The sequence below is a fragment of the Pogoniulus pusillus genome, chromosome 8 (assembly GCF_015220805.1).
Source record: "Pogoniulus pusillus isolate bPogPus1 chromosome 8, bPogPus1.pri, whole genome shotgun sequence".
In the NCBI taxonomy this organism is placed as follows: domain Eukaryota; kingdom Metazoa; phylum Chordata; class Aves; order Piciformes; family Lybiidae; genus Pogoniulus; species Pogoniulus pusillus.
In genome coordinates this window covers 38702777-38716568 of record NC_087271.1, presented here as the reverse complement: position 1 = coordinate 38716568, position 13792 = coordinate 38702777, and the positions used below count along the sequence as shown (strand labels likewise).

At 50.2% G+C, this 13792-nt stretch overlaps 1 protein-coding gene across 3 annotated transcripts in view; it reads left to right on the top strand.

The window, feature by feature from the left end:
- The first annotated feature begins 221 nt into the window (after window positions 1-221).
- COP1 (COP1 E3 ubiquitin ligase) overlaps window positions 222-13792 on the top strand; it is a 204952-nt gene continuing 191381 nt past the window's right edge. For all 3 annotated transcript variants that reach the window (XM_064148123.1, XM_064148121.1, XM_064148124.1), the window contains exons 1-3: window positions 222-737; window positions 12027-12086; window positions 13438-13535. In XM_064148123.1, coding sequence (XP_064004193.1) covers window positions 376-737; window positions 12027-12086; window positions 13438-13535 — 520 coding nt within the window. In that variant the 5' untranslated portion in view covers window positions 222-375. The remainder of the gene's footprint in view (window positions 738-12026; window positions 12087-13437; window positions 13536-13792) is intronic.

The following is a 13792-nucleotide window of genomic DNA, read 5'->3' as shown; positions in this document are numbered from 1 at the left end:
CCTCCTGCCTGAGTTCCGCAGCACCTGGAGGTGCCCGGCCGGAGCAGCCCGGAGGCAGCGCCAGCAGCCACCGGAGCGCTCCCCGCCCGCGGCACCCAGCGGCAGCCCGAGCGGGGCCCTGTCCCGCCCCGCCCCGCCCCGGGGGGAGGCTGCCCGGGCGGCGGCGCATGCGCGGCGCGCTGTGCGCCTGTCAATAAAGCTCGAACGGGCGCCGGGCCGGGGGCGCCTGCGGTGTGCGGTTCCTTCCCTCTCCGGCCTCCCTTTGCTTCTCCTTTCCTCCCCTGCTTCGAACGAGCTGTGTTGTTCCGGGGCGCGGCGCGCACGGGGATGCGTTGAGGCCGCTCGAACCTCGGCCCCGCTCCGTCCGGCCTCGGCATGTCGGGCAGCCGCCCGCCGCCGCCGCACCCCGCCGCGCTGCCTGCTGCCACCCCGGCCTCCTCTTCCTCTTCTTCCTCTTCCTCCTCTTCTTCCTCGGCGGCCATGGCGCCCGGCTCGTCCTCCTCGGGCAGCGCGGCGGCGGCGCGGCCTGTGCTGGTGGCGGCCGCCGTGTCGGGCTCGGGAGCGGGGCTGGCCCGGCTGGCGGCGGCGGCGCGGCCCGGTGGCGGCGGCGGCTCTTCGGCGGGGGGCGGCGGGAGCGGAGCGGGGGGCGGCGGAAGCAGCAGGAAGAGGCCGCTGCTCACCCCTCTCTGCAACGGGCTCATCAACTCCTACGAGGATAAGAGCAACGACTTCGTGTGGTGAGTGCGCTCTATCGCGATAGCCGCCCCGGGCTGCAGCGGGGCCGCCATGCCGGCGGGAAGCCCCGGGGGGAGGGGGGGTGTGTACAATACCGGCGGGAGGACGGAGCGGCCGGCAGCGGTACCTCGGCGGCCGTCCGAGGGGACAGAGGCGTTGGCATGACTCCTTGTCCCCGAGGGAGCATGGCTTTGGGGTCTGCTCCCGCCTTCCAGGCTGTCCGGTTGCTTTTTGGCCCGGTACAGCAGCACTGCTTAAACCCTCGCTGGGTTAAAGCACAATCAAGTTGTTCCCAGCAGGTTCCTCCTGGGATAGGCTCCGGGGCAGCTCAGTTTAGGGGACAGGGCCCACAACGCGAGGTGTTGGCGTTGCAGGCAGGTGGCCTGTTTTCCTGGGCAGTGTGGCCATCGTGGGGGCTGGAGGCACTCTGGTCTCCACTATGTGCGAAGTGGCCCTTCCAGAGCCCTCTCACCACCCTGCTCTGACCTAGAATCGTAGAATCAGCCAGGTTGGAAGAGACCTCCAAGAATCATCCAGTCCAACCTAGCACCCAGCCCTGGCCAGTCAACCAGACCATGGCACTAAGTGCCTCAGCCAGGCTTGGCTTCAACACCTGTCCAGGGACAGCGACTCCACCACCTCCCTGGGCAGCCCATTCCAATGCCAATCACTCTCTCTGTGAAGAACTTCTTCCTAACATCCAGCCTATACCTACCCTGGCACAACTTGAGACTGTGTCCCCTTGTTCTATTGCTGGTTGCCTGGGAGAAGAGGCCACCCCCCACCTGGCTACAATGCCCCTTCAGGTAGTTGTAGACAGTAATAAGATCACCCCTGAGCCTCCTCTTCTCCAGGCTAAACAGGCCCAGCTCCCTCAGCCTCTCCTCATAGGGTTTATGTTCCAGGCCCCTCACCACCTTTGTTGCCCTTCTCCAAACACCTTCCAGCACCTCAACATCTCTCTTGAATTGAGGGGCCCAGAACTGGACACAGCACTCAAGGGGTGGCCTGAGCAGTGCTGAGTACAGGGGCAGAAGAACCTCCCTTGTCCTGCTGGCCACACTGTTCCTGATGCAGGCCAGGATGCCATTGGCTCTCTTGGCCACCTGGGCACACTGCTGGCTCATCTTCAGCTTACTCTCTATCAGTACCCCCAGGTCCCTTTCCTCCTGGCTGCTCTCCAGCCACTCAGTCCCCAGCCTAAACCTCTGGAAGAGGAGCCAGTGGTGGATTTTGTGCTCCTGCAGATGGGAATCCAAGGAAGCTTCATGGTGGTGGATAGAGCCAACAAAGCTGGTGTGGGTTTCAGTTGTAGAATCATAGAATGATAGGAGCTGGAAGGGGCCTGTAGAGATTCACAGAATGATTTGGGCTGGAAGGGGCCTTGACGATCATCTAGTTCCACCTGCCCTGCCGTGGACACAGGTTTCATTAGACCAGGTTGCTCAAGTCATCATCCATCCTGGCCTTGAACACCTCCAGGGAAAGGGTGTCTGTGACTTTGGGCATCCTGTTCCAGTGTCTCACCACCCTCACTGTAAGAATTTCTTTCCAACATCCAGTCTAAATCTCCCCTGCTCAAGCTTCAACCTGCTCCCTCTAATTCTATCACAACAGGCCCTTGTAAAAAGTCCCTCCCCAGCATTCTTGTAGCCCCCTTCAGGTACTGGAGAACTGCTTTATGGTCTACCTGGAGCCTTTATTCTTCAGGCTGAGCAGCCCCAACTCTCAGCCTGCCTTCATAGGAGAGGTGCTCCAGCCCATCTTTGTGACTCTCCTCTGGACCCACTGCAGTCCAGTGCCCTGCTTGTATTTGGGGAACCAGAACTGGACACAGTGCTCCAGATGGGGTCTCATGATCTTGGAGGTCTCTTCCAACCTGGTTGATTCTATGATTCTGTGATTCATGAGAGCATAGCAGAGGAGCTCAATCCCTCCCTTGACCTAGAATCAGTCAGGTTGGAAGAGACCTCCAAGACTTCTTTCAGTGCAGCGCAGGACTCAGTTGCCTTCTGGGGTACAAGTGCACACTACCAACTCACACTGAATTTTTGATCAACTGACACCTCCAAGTACTTCTCCTTCAGACTACTCTGAAGCCATTCCTTGCCAAATTTAACTCCCTTGCCAAAGCAGTATCACCTAGGGCAGGTCACAGAACAGATCCAGATGGGTCTTGAAAGTATCTAGAGAGGAAGACTCCACAATAATCTGGTTGTGTTTTCACCAGGACTGAGTAAAGTTCGTTGTTTTGGAGCAGCAACCAGATGAGTGGGAGCTTTCACCAGTGATGGGATAAAGATTCTTCTTGTAGCAGCTCAGATGCTGTCCTAATATTTGGCCAAAACTGCAACTCATAGCTGGAAATAACCTTTCAGCAGTAGTGGTAGATTAGGGCCCTCTGCAATGAGTGGTTTGAGAGCTGCTGGTAATTTGTTGCTTAAAGAGAGCCCATTGTGAACGGGTTTCAAACCCCTTAACATAAGGAGCAGGTTTGAGTTTAAAGCTGGTTGGATGCACTGAAAAGTGAGAGCAGAAAGTAGAGGTGTAAGTGATTGCATCTGAAAGGGACAAACAGTGAGGAGATACTGGAAAGAAGCCCGAGTTGTAGGAAAAGAAATAGTAAAAGAAGGATGAGAAATGGGGCACAGCTTCCAAGATGACTTTGTCAGCTCTGCCTTACAGGTCAGAGTTGGATGTTTGGCATCTCCAGAGGACAGGCATTATCTCAAAACTCTGTAGACTTAATATTATACCTTTGCAAACTGTCCAGTAGAGGAGGTGGGAAGTATCCTTGCTGCTGAGGTGAGAACTTGAAGCTGAGCCTAAAATTATTGGCAGAACAAAACAGTAACTACATCTTGCTAGTACTAAGTAGTAATAAAATTGCCACCTATTACTCTAAGTAGTAGTTTGCTCAGTAGCAGAATTGAGATGAGGGCACAGCTGATGTCTTGTCCTGGATGAAGGCTCTAGGCTGTGTTGGGTGGGTCTGGGGGCACTTGCTGTGGGAGATGGCTGTGTTGCTGTTGGAGAGTTGAGGGCACAGCTGATGTCTTGCCCTGGATGAAGGCTCTAGGCTGTGTTGGGTGGGTCTGGGGGCACTTGCTGTGGGAGATGGCTGTGTTGCTGTTGGAGAGTTGAGATGAGGGCACAGCTGATGTCTTGCCCTGGATGAAGGCTCTAGGCTGTGTTGGGTGGGTTTGGGGGCACTTGCTGTGGGAGATGGCTGTGTTGCTGTTGGAGAGTTGAGATGAGGGCACAGCTGATGCCTTGCCCTGGTTGAAAGCTCTAGGCTGTGTTGGGTGGGTTTGGGGGCACTTGCTGTGGGAGATGGCTGTGTTGCTGTTGGAGAGTTGAGATGAGGGCACAGCTGATGCCTTGCCCTGGTTGAAAGCTCTAGGCTGTGTTGGGTGGGTTTGGGGGCACTTGCTGTGGGAGATGGCTGTGTTGCTGTTGGTCATGGATGATGACTTGGTTGTGAGTGCCTGTGCCCTTCTCTTCCCTCTGTAGTTGTTCTCTGGCTGTACTGGTCTGCAGCCATTGCTCCCAGTCCTTTTTTAGTCATCTGCCATTTCCCATTTTGTTGTCTCTTGTAGAAAGGAGTGTGTGAAATTGCATCCATAACACATTTGTAAGCCAGCTGAAGTATTTTAAGATAGTTGAGGAAGCTGATTTCCTTGGTTCTGGTTTTTGCTCTAGGTAAGTATTAGACATGCTGCAAGGCAAACATGTAATTAGCTCCTCTCATTGAGGAGTGCTACTGGCTGAGAAAGTGAGAGGAAAAAGAAATCAGCTAAGTTGTAATTGGAGCAAAATGTCTTTTCTTGTCCCCCTTTGCTTGGTATTTTCAAGAGCCCCATTGGGCATATAGAAGTGCAGATCAGAAGCTTTAAGAGCATACACTCATTCTAGTTAACTTAAGTTCTTCACTACTCTGTTTCTGTGGGCTGTAAGGGTTGTTTTTACTTACTCACACTAGCTTCAAGCTTAAAATACTCCTCCTTTTTGTTTTATCCAGTAAAGAAATAAACCCAGCTGGGCAACTCTGGAGTTTTCAGTGGTGCCCAAGAAGCTGGGGATGTGTGTGCAGGTTTAAATAATTGTTCTGAAGAAACTTTAGCTATCTCAGTGTGAAAAACAAGTTTTCCATGTGCTGTTTGTTTTATGAAAGGGCACTTTCAAGGTGCTGACAGCAATGTGGAACACTTGATAATATCTCTGAAGATGGGTTACAAACTTCTCTTAGGTGTGGGTGTAAACTCAGTGATAGAGTCTGCCTGTGCTGGACTGGAGATGGGAAAGAATGAAGAAGTTGGGTTGACCAGGTGGGATGGGGCTCTGGCCAGTCTGATCTAGAGTAGGTTGTCCCTGCCCATGGCAGGGGGGTTGGAACTAGATGATCCTTGTGGTCCCTTCCAACCCTAACTGATTGTATGAGTTTGGAGCATGGAGATGCCAGTGATAATCTAGGAAATAGTGTTAATGTGTGCAGCCTCCCTGCTTGTCTTCTGCAAGTGCTCTCTTGGCAGTGTGAGGCCTGGGCTGCAATGTAAGTGTTGGCATATGTTGTTAGGCTGGGTTGTGAAATGTTTAGCAAGTGTATGCTCAAGAGTTTGCAAGCAGAGTCTGTGCTGTGTGTTGGCATCTGCCTGGAAATGTAACTCCAGTCAGGAAGGCAAATGGGTTTGACTTACTGGACAACTTTAAGGGAAGTCTTCCCTTTTCTACTAGTGCAGGATGTGGAATTTAAAAGGAAGAGTTTGTGCTGGGCCTAGTCCTGTTCAGTATCTTTATTGATGATCTGGACCAGGGGATTGAGTCCAGCATCAGTAAATTTGCAGATGACCCCAAACCAGGAGCAGCTGTGGAGCTGTTGGAGAGCAGGAGAGCCCTGCAGAGGGACCTGGCCAGGCTGGATGGGCAGAGGCCAATGGGATGAGATTGAACAAAGCCAAGTGCAGGGTTCTGCACTTTGGCCACAACAACCCCAAGCAGCACTACAGGCTGGGGACAGACTGGCTGAGAGCAGCCAGGCAGAGAGGGCCCTGGGGGTCCTGGTATAGAGTAGCTGAAGATGAGGCAGCAGTGTGCCCAGGTGGGCAAGAGAACCAATGGCATCCTGGGCTGGATCAGGAACAATGCAGCCAACAGGACAAGGGAGGTTCTTCTGCCCCTGTGCTCAGCACTGGTTAGGCCACACCTTGAGTGCTGTGTCCAGTTCTGGGCTCCTCCATTCAAGAGAGGTGTTGAGGTGCTGGAAGGTGTTTGGAGAAGGGCAGCACGGCTGGGGAGGGGCCTGGAGCAGAGCCCTGTGAGGAGAGGCTGAGGGAGCTGGGGGTGTGCAGCCTGCAGAAGAGGAGGCTCAGGGCAGAGCTCATTGCTGTCTGCAGCTGCCTGCAGGGAGGCTGTAGCCAGGTGGGGTTGGGCTCTGCTGCCAGGCAAGCAGCAACAGAAGAAGGGGACAGAGTCTGAAGTTGTGGCAGGGGAGTTCTAGGCTGGCTGTTAGGAGGAAGCTCCTGGCAGAGAGAGTGATTGGCATTGGAATGGGCTGCCCAGGGAGGTGGTGGAGTCACTGTCCCTGGACAGGTGTTGAAGCCAAGCCTGGCTGGGGCACTTGGTGCCATGGTCTGGTTGCTTGGCCAGGGCTGGATGCTAGGTTGGCCTGGCTGATTTTGGAGGTCTCTTCCAACCTGGTTGTTCTATGCTATGCTTGTAGCCAGGCCTCTTTTTTTGCTTGCCTAGGGAGCACCTGAAAGGGAGTCCTCTAATCAGAGGCTGCTCTCCTGTCCAGCAGTGTAATTGCTTATGGTTTCCCCAGGCCTTGTGTTAGCTCTCCCAATTAGTGGTTGACTAAATCACTTCAAAACCAGTTACTGTCTGCTCCTGGGATGGAGGGGATCTTACTGTAGGCTGTCTCTTTGGTGGCTCCTTCATGCCAGTGCCTGTTTCTGAGTCGTGGCATCAATAAGAATGCGTGGAAGAGGTGGATGTTGAACGCTGACAGAAGCACACTCAAGTGTCCTGGGTGTGGGAAGGGGTGTGTGTCGTGTTTATAGGTGGACCTGCAGGTTCATGAGTGTTTCAAACCAGTTCTTTCCTTGGGTGGTTCCCTGCTAATGCCAGGCATGGGCTTAGTGTAGTTGTTGGCACATTTATGACCTGGCAGGCCCCTTTAGGAAGGATCACAAACTGAAAACACAGTGAGCTGTTTACCTATACAATGTACAATGATGGCTTTATAACCTCTAATGTTGAAGCTTCAATTGACTGGGTCATAATGGCATTGATCTTTAACCTGACCACCTTTTTCCACATTACTGGATGTGAGGAGGAAGTTCTTCAGCATGAGTGCTGAGAGGCTGGAATGGGTTGCCCAGGAAGGTGGTTGAGGTCCTATCCCTGGAGGTGTTCAAGGCCAGGCTAGAGGAGGCTCTGGCCAAGCTGCTCTAGGGTAGTGTGTCCCTGCCCATGGCAGGGGGCTTGGAACTGGCTAATCCTTGTGGTCCCTTCCCTCACTGATTCTATGAATGACAGAGCCTGCAGCAAGTCCTGCTCTCTGCTTAGAACCAAGAGGGAAAATCTGTCATGGGTGTTGTTTGCAGTGAAACAGAAGGAAATGTGAAGCAATTGCATGTTAGAGTGTCAGTTTCATCCAGGTGTGTGGGTAGCAGCAGGCAACAGGCACTCTTGAGAGTTGCCTTAAAAACAGCTGGCAAAACTTAGAGGAAAGAGTTTTGTTCAATGGACTTAAAATTACTATTTGAGGTCTACCCTATGGACAAAAAAAAAGTGAACCTTTACAGTGCAGGCTAGAAAGTTGCTCAGTAGCAGTGTCTGGTAAAGATCAGTGACGTTTTTGGTTTGCTGGAGTAATTTCCATCCTTTTTACTTGGCTGTGCTCCTTAAAGCATACAGAATGAGAGTTAACACATGCAGAAATGCCTTCATTTCACCATACCTGTGCTGCTTGGTTTCAGTGTAGACTACAGGCTGTAGTATGTGTGGAGTCCCCATCACTGCACTACTCTCTTAACCTTCCCCATACCTGTGCTGCTTGGTTTCAGTGTATACTACAGGCTGTAGGATGTATGGAGTCCCCATCACTGCACTGCTTTCTTAACCTTCCCTCTGTGTTAGATTAACTCAAAACAACTGGTGCATAGCAGCTTTGGAGTGTTATGGCCAGCTGGGCTTCAGTGAGTATTAAAAGGCATCAATCTTGGTTCCAGCTATAAATCAGTGAGCTTTTTTTTGGGGGGGGGAACAGTCCTTAATGGAAACTTCAGGCTCTGTTAGCAGTGACCCTGGCACTGAGTGGCTACATTTGCTGCCTCTGATTGCTTTTTCTCAGCTATTTGGGCTCTGTCACTTCTTCAGTCAAACTGGTATGGAGAAGAATAAGTTTGGGAGCAGTGGTCTTGAGCAACTGCTATGTTTGGAGGTAATTTTCCTCTCTTAGCTCTAATTTGTGATGTTCTGTTGCAGACAGAGGAGCATGACAGCCTTGTTGATTGCTGCACTTTTTGGAGGCAGGGCATAAGGAGCATGCTGGAAAGAACACATCTGGTCCTTTAGGGGAATAGCAGGTTTTAGCACAATAGAGAGTGGGGCTGGTTTACAGCATGACCAAAAGAAAGTGGAGAAAGAAGGCAAAGTAGCTACTTTTCATCACCAGTAGGGTGAAACCAGCTTAAGACACTCATAACCACAAGTCTTTGACTTCCTGTTTTTAAATGCCAGCTCATAGAGTACAGAAGATGCCTAATTCTTCTCTTATTAATCTACTTTTGTTGGCTAAGGTTGGTCATCATTCATTCTGACTGAGCAGTGCCTTGAAACTAACTCAGAATCCATAGATCCCCAACAGAACAAGGGGACACAGTCTGAAGTTGTGCCAGGGGAGGTCTAGACTGGATGTGAGGAGGAAGTTGTTGTCAGAGTGAGTGATTGGCATTGGAATGGGCTGCCCAGGGAGGTGGTGGAGTCACTGTCCCTGGAGGTGTTCAAGCCTGTCTGGGGCACTAAGTGCCATGGTCTGGTTGATTGGCCAGGGCTGGGTGCTAGGTTGGCCTGGCTGAGCTTGGAGGTCTTTTCCAACCTGGTTGATTCTATGATTCCATGTCTTGAACTCCTGAAGCTGGTGCTGCTCAAGACAACTGCTGTGCAGAAAAGGGTCTGTTGAGATGGAAGAGGGACAAGTGTGTTAATTAATTTTGGAAGCCTCTTTCGAGGTGGCTCAGTTGGTTCAGAGTTAGTTCATTGTGATTTGAATCCTTTGCCTTTATGTTGGTGGTATGGTGGAATATTTGACAACTTGGTTTCTGTGTTAGGTTGGACAGAAATTTCAGAGCCTCCATGTTTCTCACTTTTGGTGATTCAGAGGGAGATTGCATTGGCACAGGCCACAGCTTCCCCCTTGTGGGCTTAAAAAAGAAATATTTAAGAGATGTTTCCAACCTCCTGTTAAGTGCATATTGGGTAAGAGACATCCTCTACAAGGAAGGAGAGAGCTAACAAAGGGAAGAATGGAGGTGCTGCCCTCCCCTCTTTTGCCAAGCTTTGCTCATTTGAATCTGAGCTGGGCTTTTGGGTTCAGAAATAGTTATGCTGTTCAAAAGCTAACAGTTTATCAACAGCTCACTTTGTGGGAACTGCCTTGTGTGCAGAAGGTGGGAGGAGGCTGTATCTGAAGAAAACAAATGTTGGTGGAAACATCTCTGAACTGAGATGGGTTTGGATTTGTGGGAGTGAGGGGAGAGGGTTTAGCTCTCTGTAGGAGCCTAAAAGCAAGGTGAGGCTTGTGGCACAGCTGATACATGTCTTCTGTGCAGAACTGTGATGTTGCTGTCCACAGCATCTTGCTTACAGCCAGCCAAGGCCTACAGAGGAGTTTGGATGTGACAGAGTATCTTAGCAGCTATCAGGAATAGCAACTGGAGGAGTCACAGGAGGCTAAATTTGGCTCTCCTCTGCTTTCATTTGTTTCATTTTCCTTTCAAACATGTCTTAGCCACTTGATGCCAAGACAGATTTCTATCACTCCCCATCTGGGGTTGTTTAGCCTGGAGAAGAGGAGGCTCGGGGTGACCTCATTGCTGTCTACAACTACCTGAAGGGAGGCTGTAGCCAGGTGGGGTTGGGCTCTGCTGCCAGGCAAGCAGCAGCAGAAGAAGGGGACAGAGTCTGAAGTTGTGTCAGGGGAGGTCTAGGCTGGATGTTAGGAGGAAGTTGTTGGCAGAAAGAGTGAATGGCATTGGAATGGGCTGCCCAGGGAGGTGGTGGAGGTGCTGTCCCTGGACAGGTGTTGAAGCCAAGCCCGGCTGAGACACTTAGTGCCATGGTCTGGTTGACTGGATAGGGCTGGGGGATAAGTTGGACTGGTTGATTCTTGGAGGTCTCTTCCAACCTGGTTGATTCTATGATCTCACTTTATTGCTGTGTCTTGTCTTGCTCAGGTTTCTGTGGAGCACTGCTTGTTTGCACATCCTTCTCTTTAGCTCCCTGCTTGGTCCTTGGTGATGTGTGGAATCTCAGTCACAGAATGTTAGGAGTTGGAAGTGACCTTGAAAGATCATCTAGTCTGACCCCCTGGGCAAGAGCAGCATCACCTAGAGTAGGTCACAGAGGAACACATCCAGGCAGATTTTGAGAACTTCTAGAGGAGGAGACTCTACAACCTCTCTGAGCAGCCTGTTCCAGGGCTCTGTCACCTTAACAGAGAAACTTTTTCCCTGTGTTGATGTGTAACCTTCTATGCTCCAGCTTGCACCCCCTACCCCTTGTCCTATTGTTGGACATCACTAAGCTGAGCCTGGCTCCACCTTCCTGACATCTTTATAAACATGAATGAGGTCACCCCTCAGGCTCCTCCTTGCCAAGCTAAGCATCCCCAGCTCCATCAGTCGTTCCTCAAATGGGAGATGTTCCATTCCCTTCACCTTTGTGGCTCTGCACTGGACTCTCTCAAGCAGTTCTCTGTCCTCCCAGTAAGCTGGCTGTGCTTTCAAATACTAGTTGTTGACCAAACTAAGGCTCTTGTTTTCATTTATATTCCTCCCTTTTCCTTGTGAACAGCCCTGTACTCTACCTTTCTCCTCTTCCCCTTTGCCATTGTAACACTATACTTGACTATGGTATACTGGCCTGGCTCAGGAGCAGTGTGGGCAGCAGGACAAGGGAGGTTCTTCTGCCTCTGTGCTCAGCACTGCTCAGGGCACCCCTGGAGTGCTGTGTCCACTTGTGGGCTCCTCCATTGCAGAGAGATGCTGAGGTGCTGGAAGGTGTTTGGAGAAGGGCAAGGAAGCTGTTGAGGGGCCTGGAACACAGCCCTGTGAGGAGAGGCTGGGGGTGTGCAGCCTGCAGAAGAGGAGGCTCAGGGCAGAGCTCATTGCTGTCTGCAGCTGCCTGAAGGGAGACTGTAGCCAGATGGGGTTGGGATCTTCTGCCAGGCAAGCAGCAACAGAAGAAGGGGACAGAGTCTCAAGCTGTGCCAGGGGAGGTCTAGGCTGGCTGTTAGGAGGAAGTTGTTGGCAGAGAGTGATTGGCATTGGAATGGGCTGCCCAGGGAGGTGGTGGAGTCTCTGTGCCTGGAGGTGTTGAAGCCAAGCCTGGCTGAGGCACTTAGTGCCATGGACTGCTTGACTGGGTGCTAGGTTGGCCTGGATGATCTTGGAGCTCTCTTCCAACCTGGTTGATTCCATGAATCTATAGATTCCTTCTTGATTGTGCTGTGCCTTTGTGGTGCTCTTCAGTATCATCAGCCCTGCTCTGCAAGCACCACCTCCATGCTGCCACCTTCTCTTGCTTATTAGTTCTTGTGCCATCATGACTATTTCTGTTCTACACAGCCTGATCATTCTTTTAAATTATAGATAGCTACTGGCTGGAAAAAAAAAGGAAGGATAAAGTCATGTTGGTGTTTTTTATCAATACCTTCTGGCTATTTGAGACCTAATGCAGATGGTTTGGAGGTTCAGTAGCAGCCTTGGTTGTTGTAGATCCTCAGGCTTTACTTAAGTGGCTTGAAGCTGTTGAAATCATCAGGAGGGAGCACTTAACTGGTTTCTAATTGTAACCAACTGAGTCTGAGTTCAAAGAACTTGTGGGTTGCCCTTTTGATCTCTGTACTGCCTGGTTGCTGCTGTACTTGTGTATCTTCTGTCACTTCACAAATAAAAGATTACCTAAGCCTGATGAGGTGACTGCCTTAAATGAATGCTTTCCTTCTTTTTATGCTCTAAAAAAAGACATTTCTGATGATTTATTTGTTGCTTCTGTTTTGTTTTCAGCCCTATCTGTTTTGATATGATTGAGGAAGCCTACATGACTAAATGTGGACACAGCTTCTGGTAAGATGATTTTGTTTTGCTTGTATTGCACGACATGTCCATCTCTTAGTGCATGTGTGGATGGATGTTGCTGTGGGTCCTATTGCTGTGCTTTTAATACTTCTCTCTCTTTTGTCCTTGTGCTAAAGAACAGGGTTGAAATAAAATGGTCATAAAGTGCTGATTGTGTCCAGTGCCAAGAGTTGGAACAATTTGTCACCTTTTTTCATCCCACCCCAGGGGAGGTCCTGGTGCTGGGAGGTCCTCCTTGCCTTTGTACAAGACTCAACCGTTTTAGATGGCTTAAATATTGTCTGGTGGCAGCTCTCTTAAACCTCTTAAGAGATGTTATGTTTCAGGCTTGCACTGAACTGGCCCAAGGACAACTTATTTTTCAATGTGTCATCTCTGGCTGTTGTGAGGAGGTACAAGAAACATCTGAGCATAGGTGTGGAGTTATCTGCTCTTCCTCCTCTCAGCTAGAGATTGGGATAAGTGTTGAATCATAATATTTTCATATCCCATGTATAGTATACACTTAGTGTCAACTAGAAATGAATCACCTCCCTTAAACAAGAAATAATGCTTTCAGTAGTGTAAAGCACTTCAAGCAGCACATTCTGTTAACTTCCTTGAGTGTTTTTCCCTGAAACAGGTAAGGTAACATCTGATTTTGTGCCCTCTGTAACACTTCCTCCCTGTGATCTGCAATTCTTGAGGTCCAAGATGGGAAGCATTCAACTGTCTTTCATTAGAAAGAAGAATGTTGCTGTCACACGATGCCTCTACCAGCAGTTGACATCAGTATAAGTTCTTAGTGAGATGCTTAAGCCTGATGCTAAAGTGCATCTTGTAGTTACTGTGTTCATCAAATAACAAACAGCTCAACAGAGAGCACTTCTGAAGTCTCTTCTGCTGAGAACAACAGCTGGGGGTGGGAGAGACGTGAGAAGTTTGTAAAGGTGTTTCCTCTGCTCAAGTACCCAAAATGCAGCCTTTAATGTCACTTAATGGGCATTTGGCTAATCCAGAAGGGTTGCTTCTGAATAATGCAGTCCATTTATTAGCTCTACCTGTGGAGAGTGGCATGAATTTGAGATAGAAGTGTGGCTGAAGGATCCACAGTGCCATAATCCTCAGGGAAATCAGAGTGAAGTACTTAAATAGTTTTTGCAGTCCTTGCCAAGAAACTTTGTCTTTTTGCTGCAGCACATTCTGGAACACTTTGACCTTGCTGTAGGATCTTGGCAGTGCAGCTCCTAGCTGGCAACACCAAGACCACCTTATCTCAGGTTGATATTATTTACCTTATGGTTTGTTCCCTCATCTTTCCTCACTGGTTCTGTTTCTTCTTGTTTGTGTTTTTGACCAGCTATAAATGTATTCACCAGAGCTTGGAGGACAATAACAGATGTCCCAAATGCAACTATGTTGTGGACAACATAGATCATCTTTATCCCAACTTCTTAGGTGAGTTCTGGGCTTGCTTAATTGAAAAGTATCTTAGTTGTTCAGGAGGGTGAACACTTTTAAATGCATCCTATTAGTAAGCAGCTTCTGGATATTGAAATTAAAATTCAGACAACATAGAATCATAGAATCAGTCAGGGCTGGAAGGGACCACAAGGAGCAGACAGTTCCAACCCCCTCTGCCATCGGCAGGGACACCTTACCCTAGATCAGGCTGGCCAGAGCCTCATCCAGCCTGGCTTTAAACACCTCCAGAC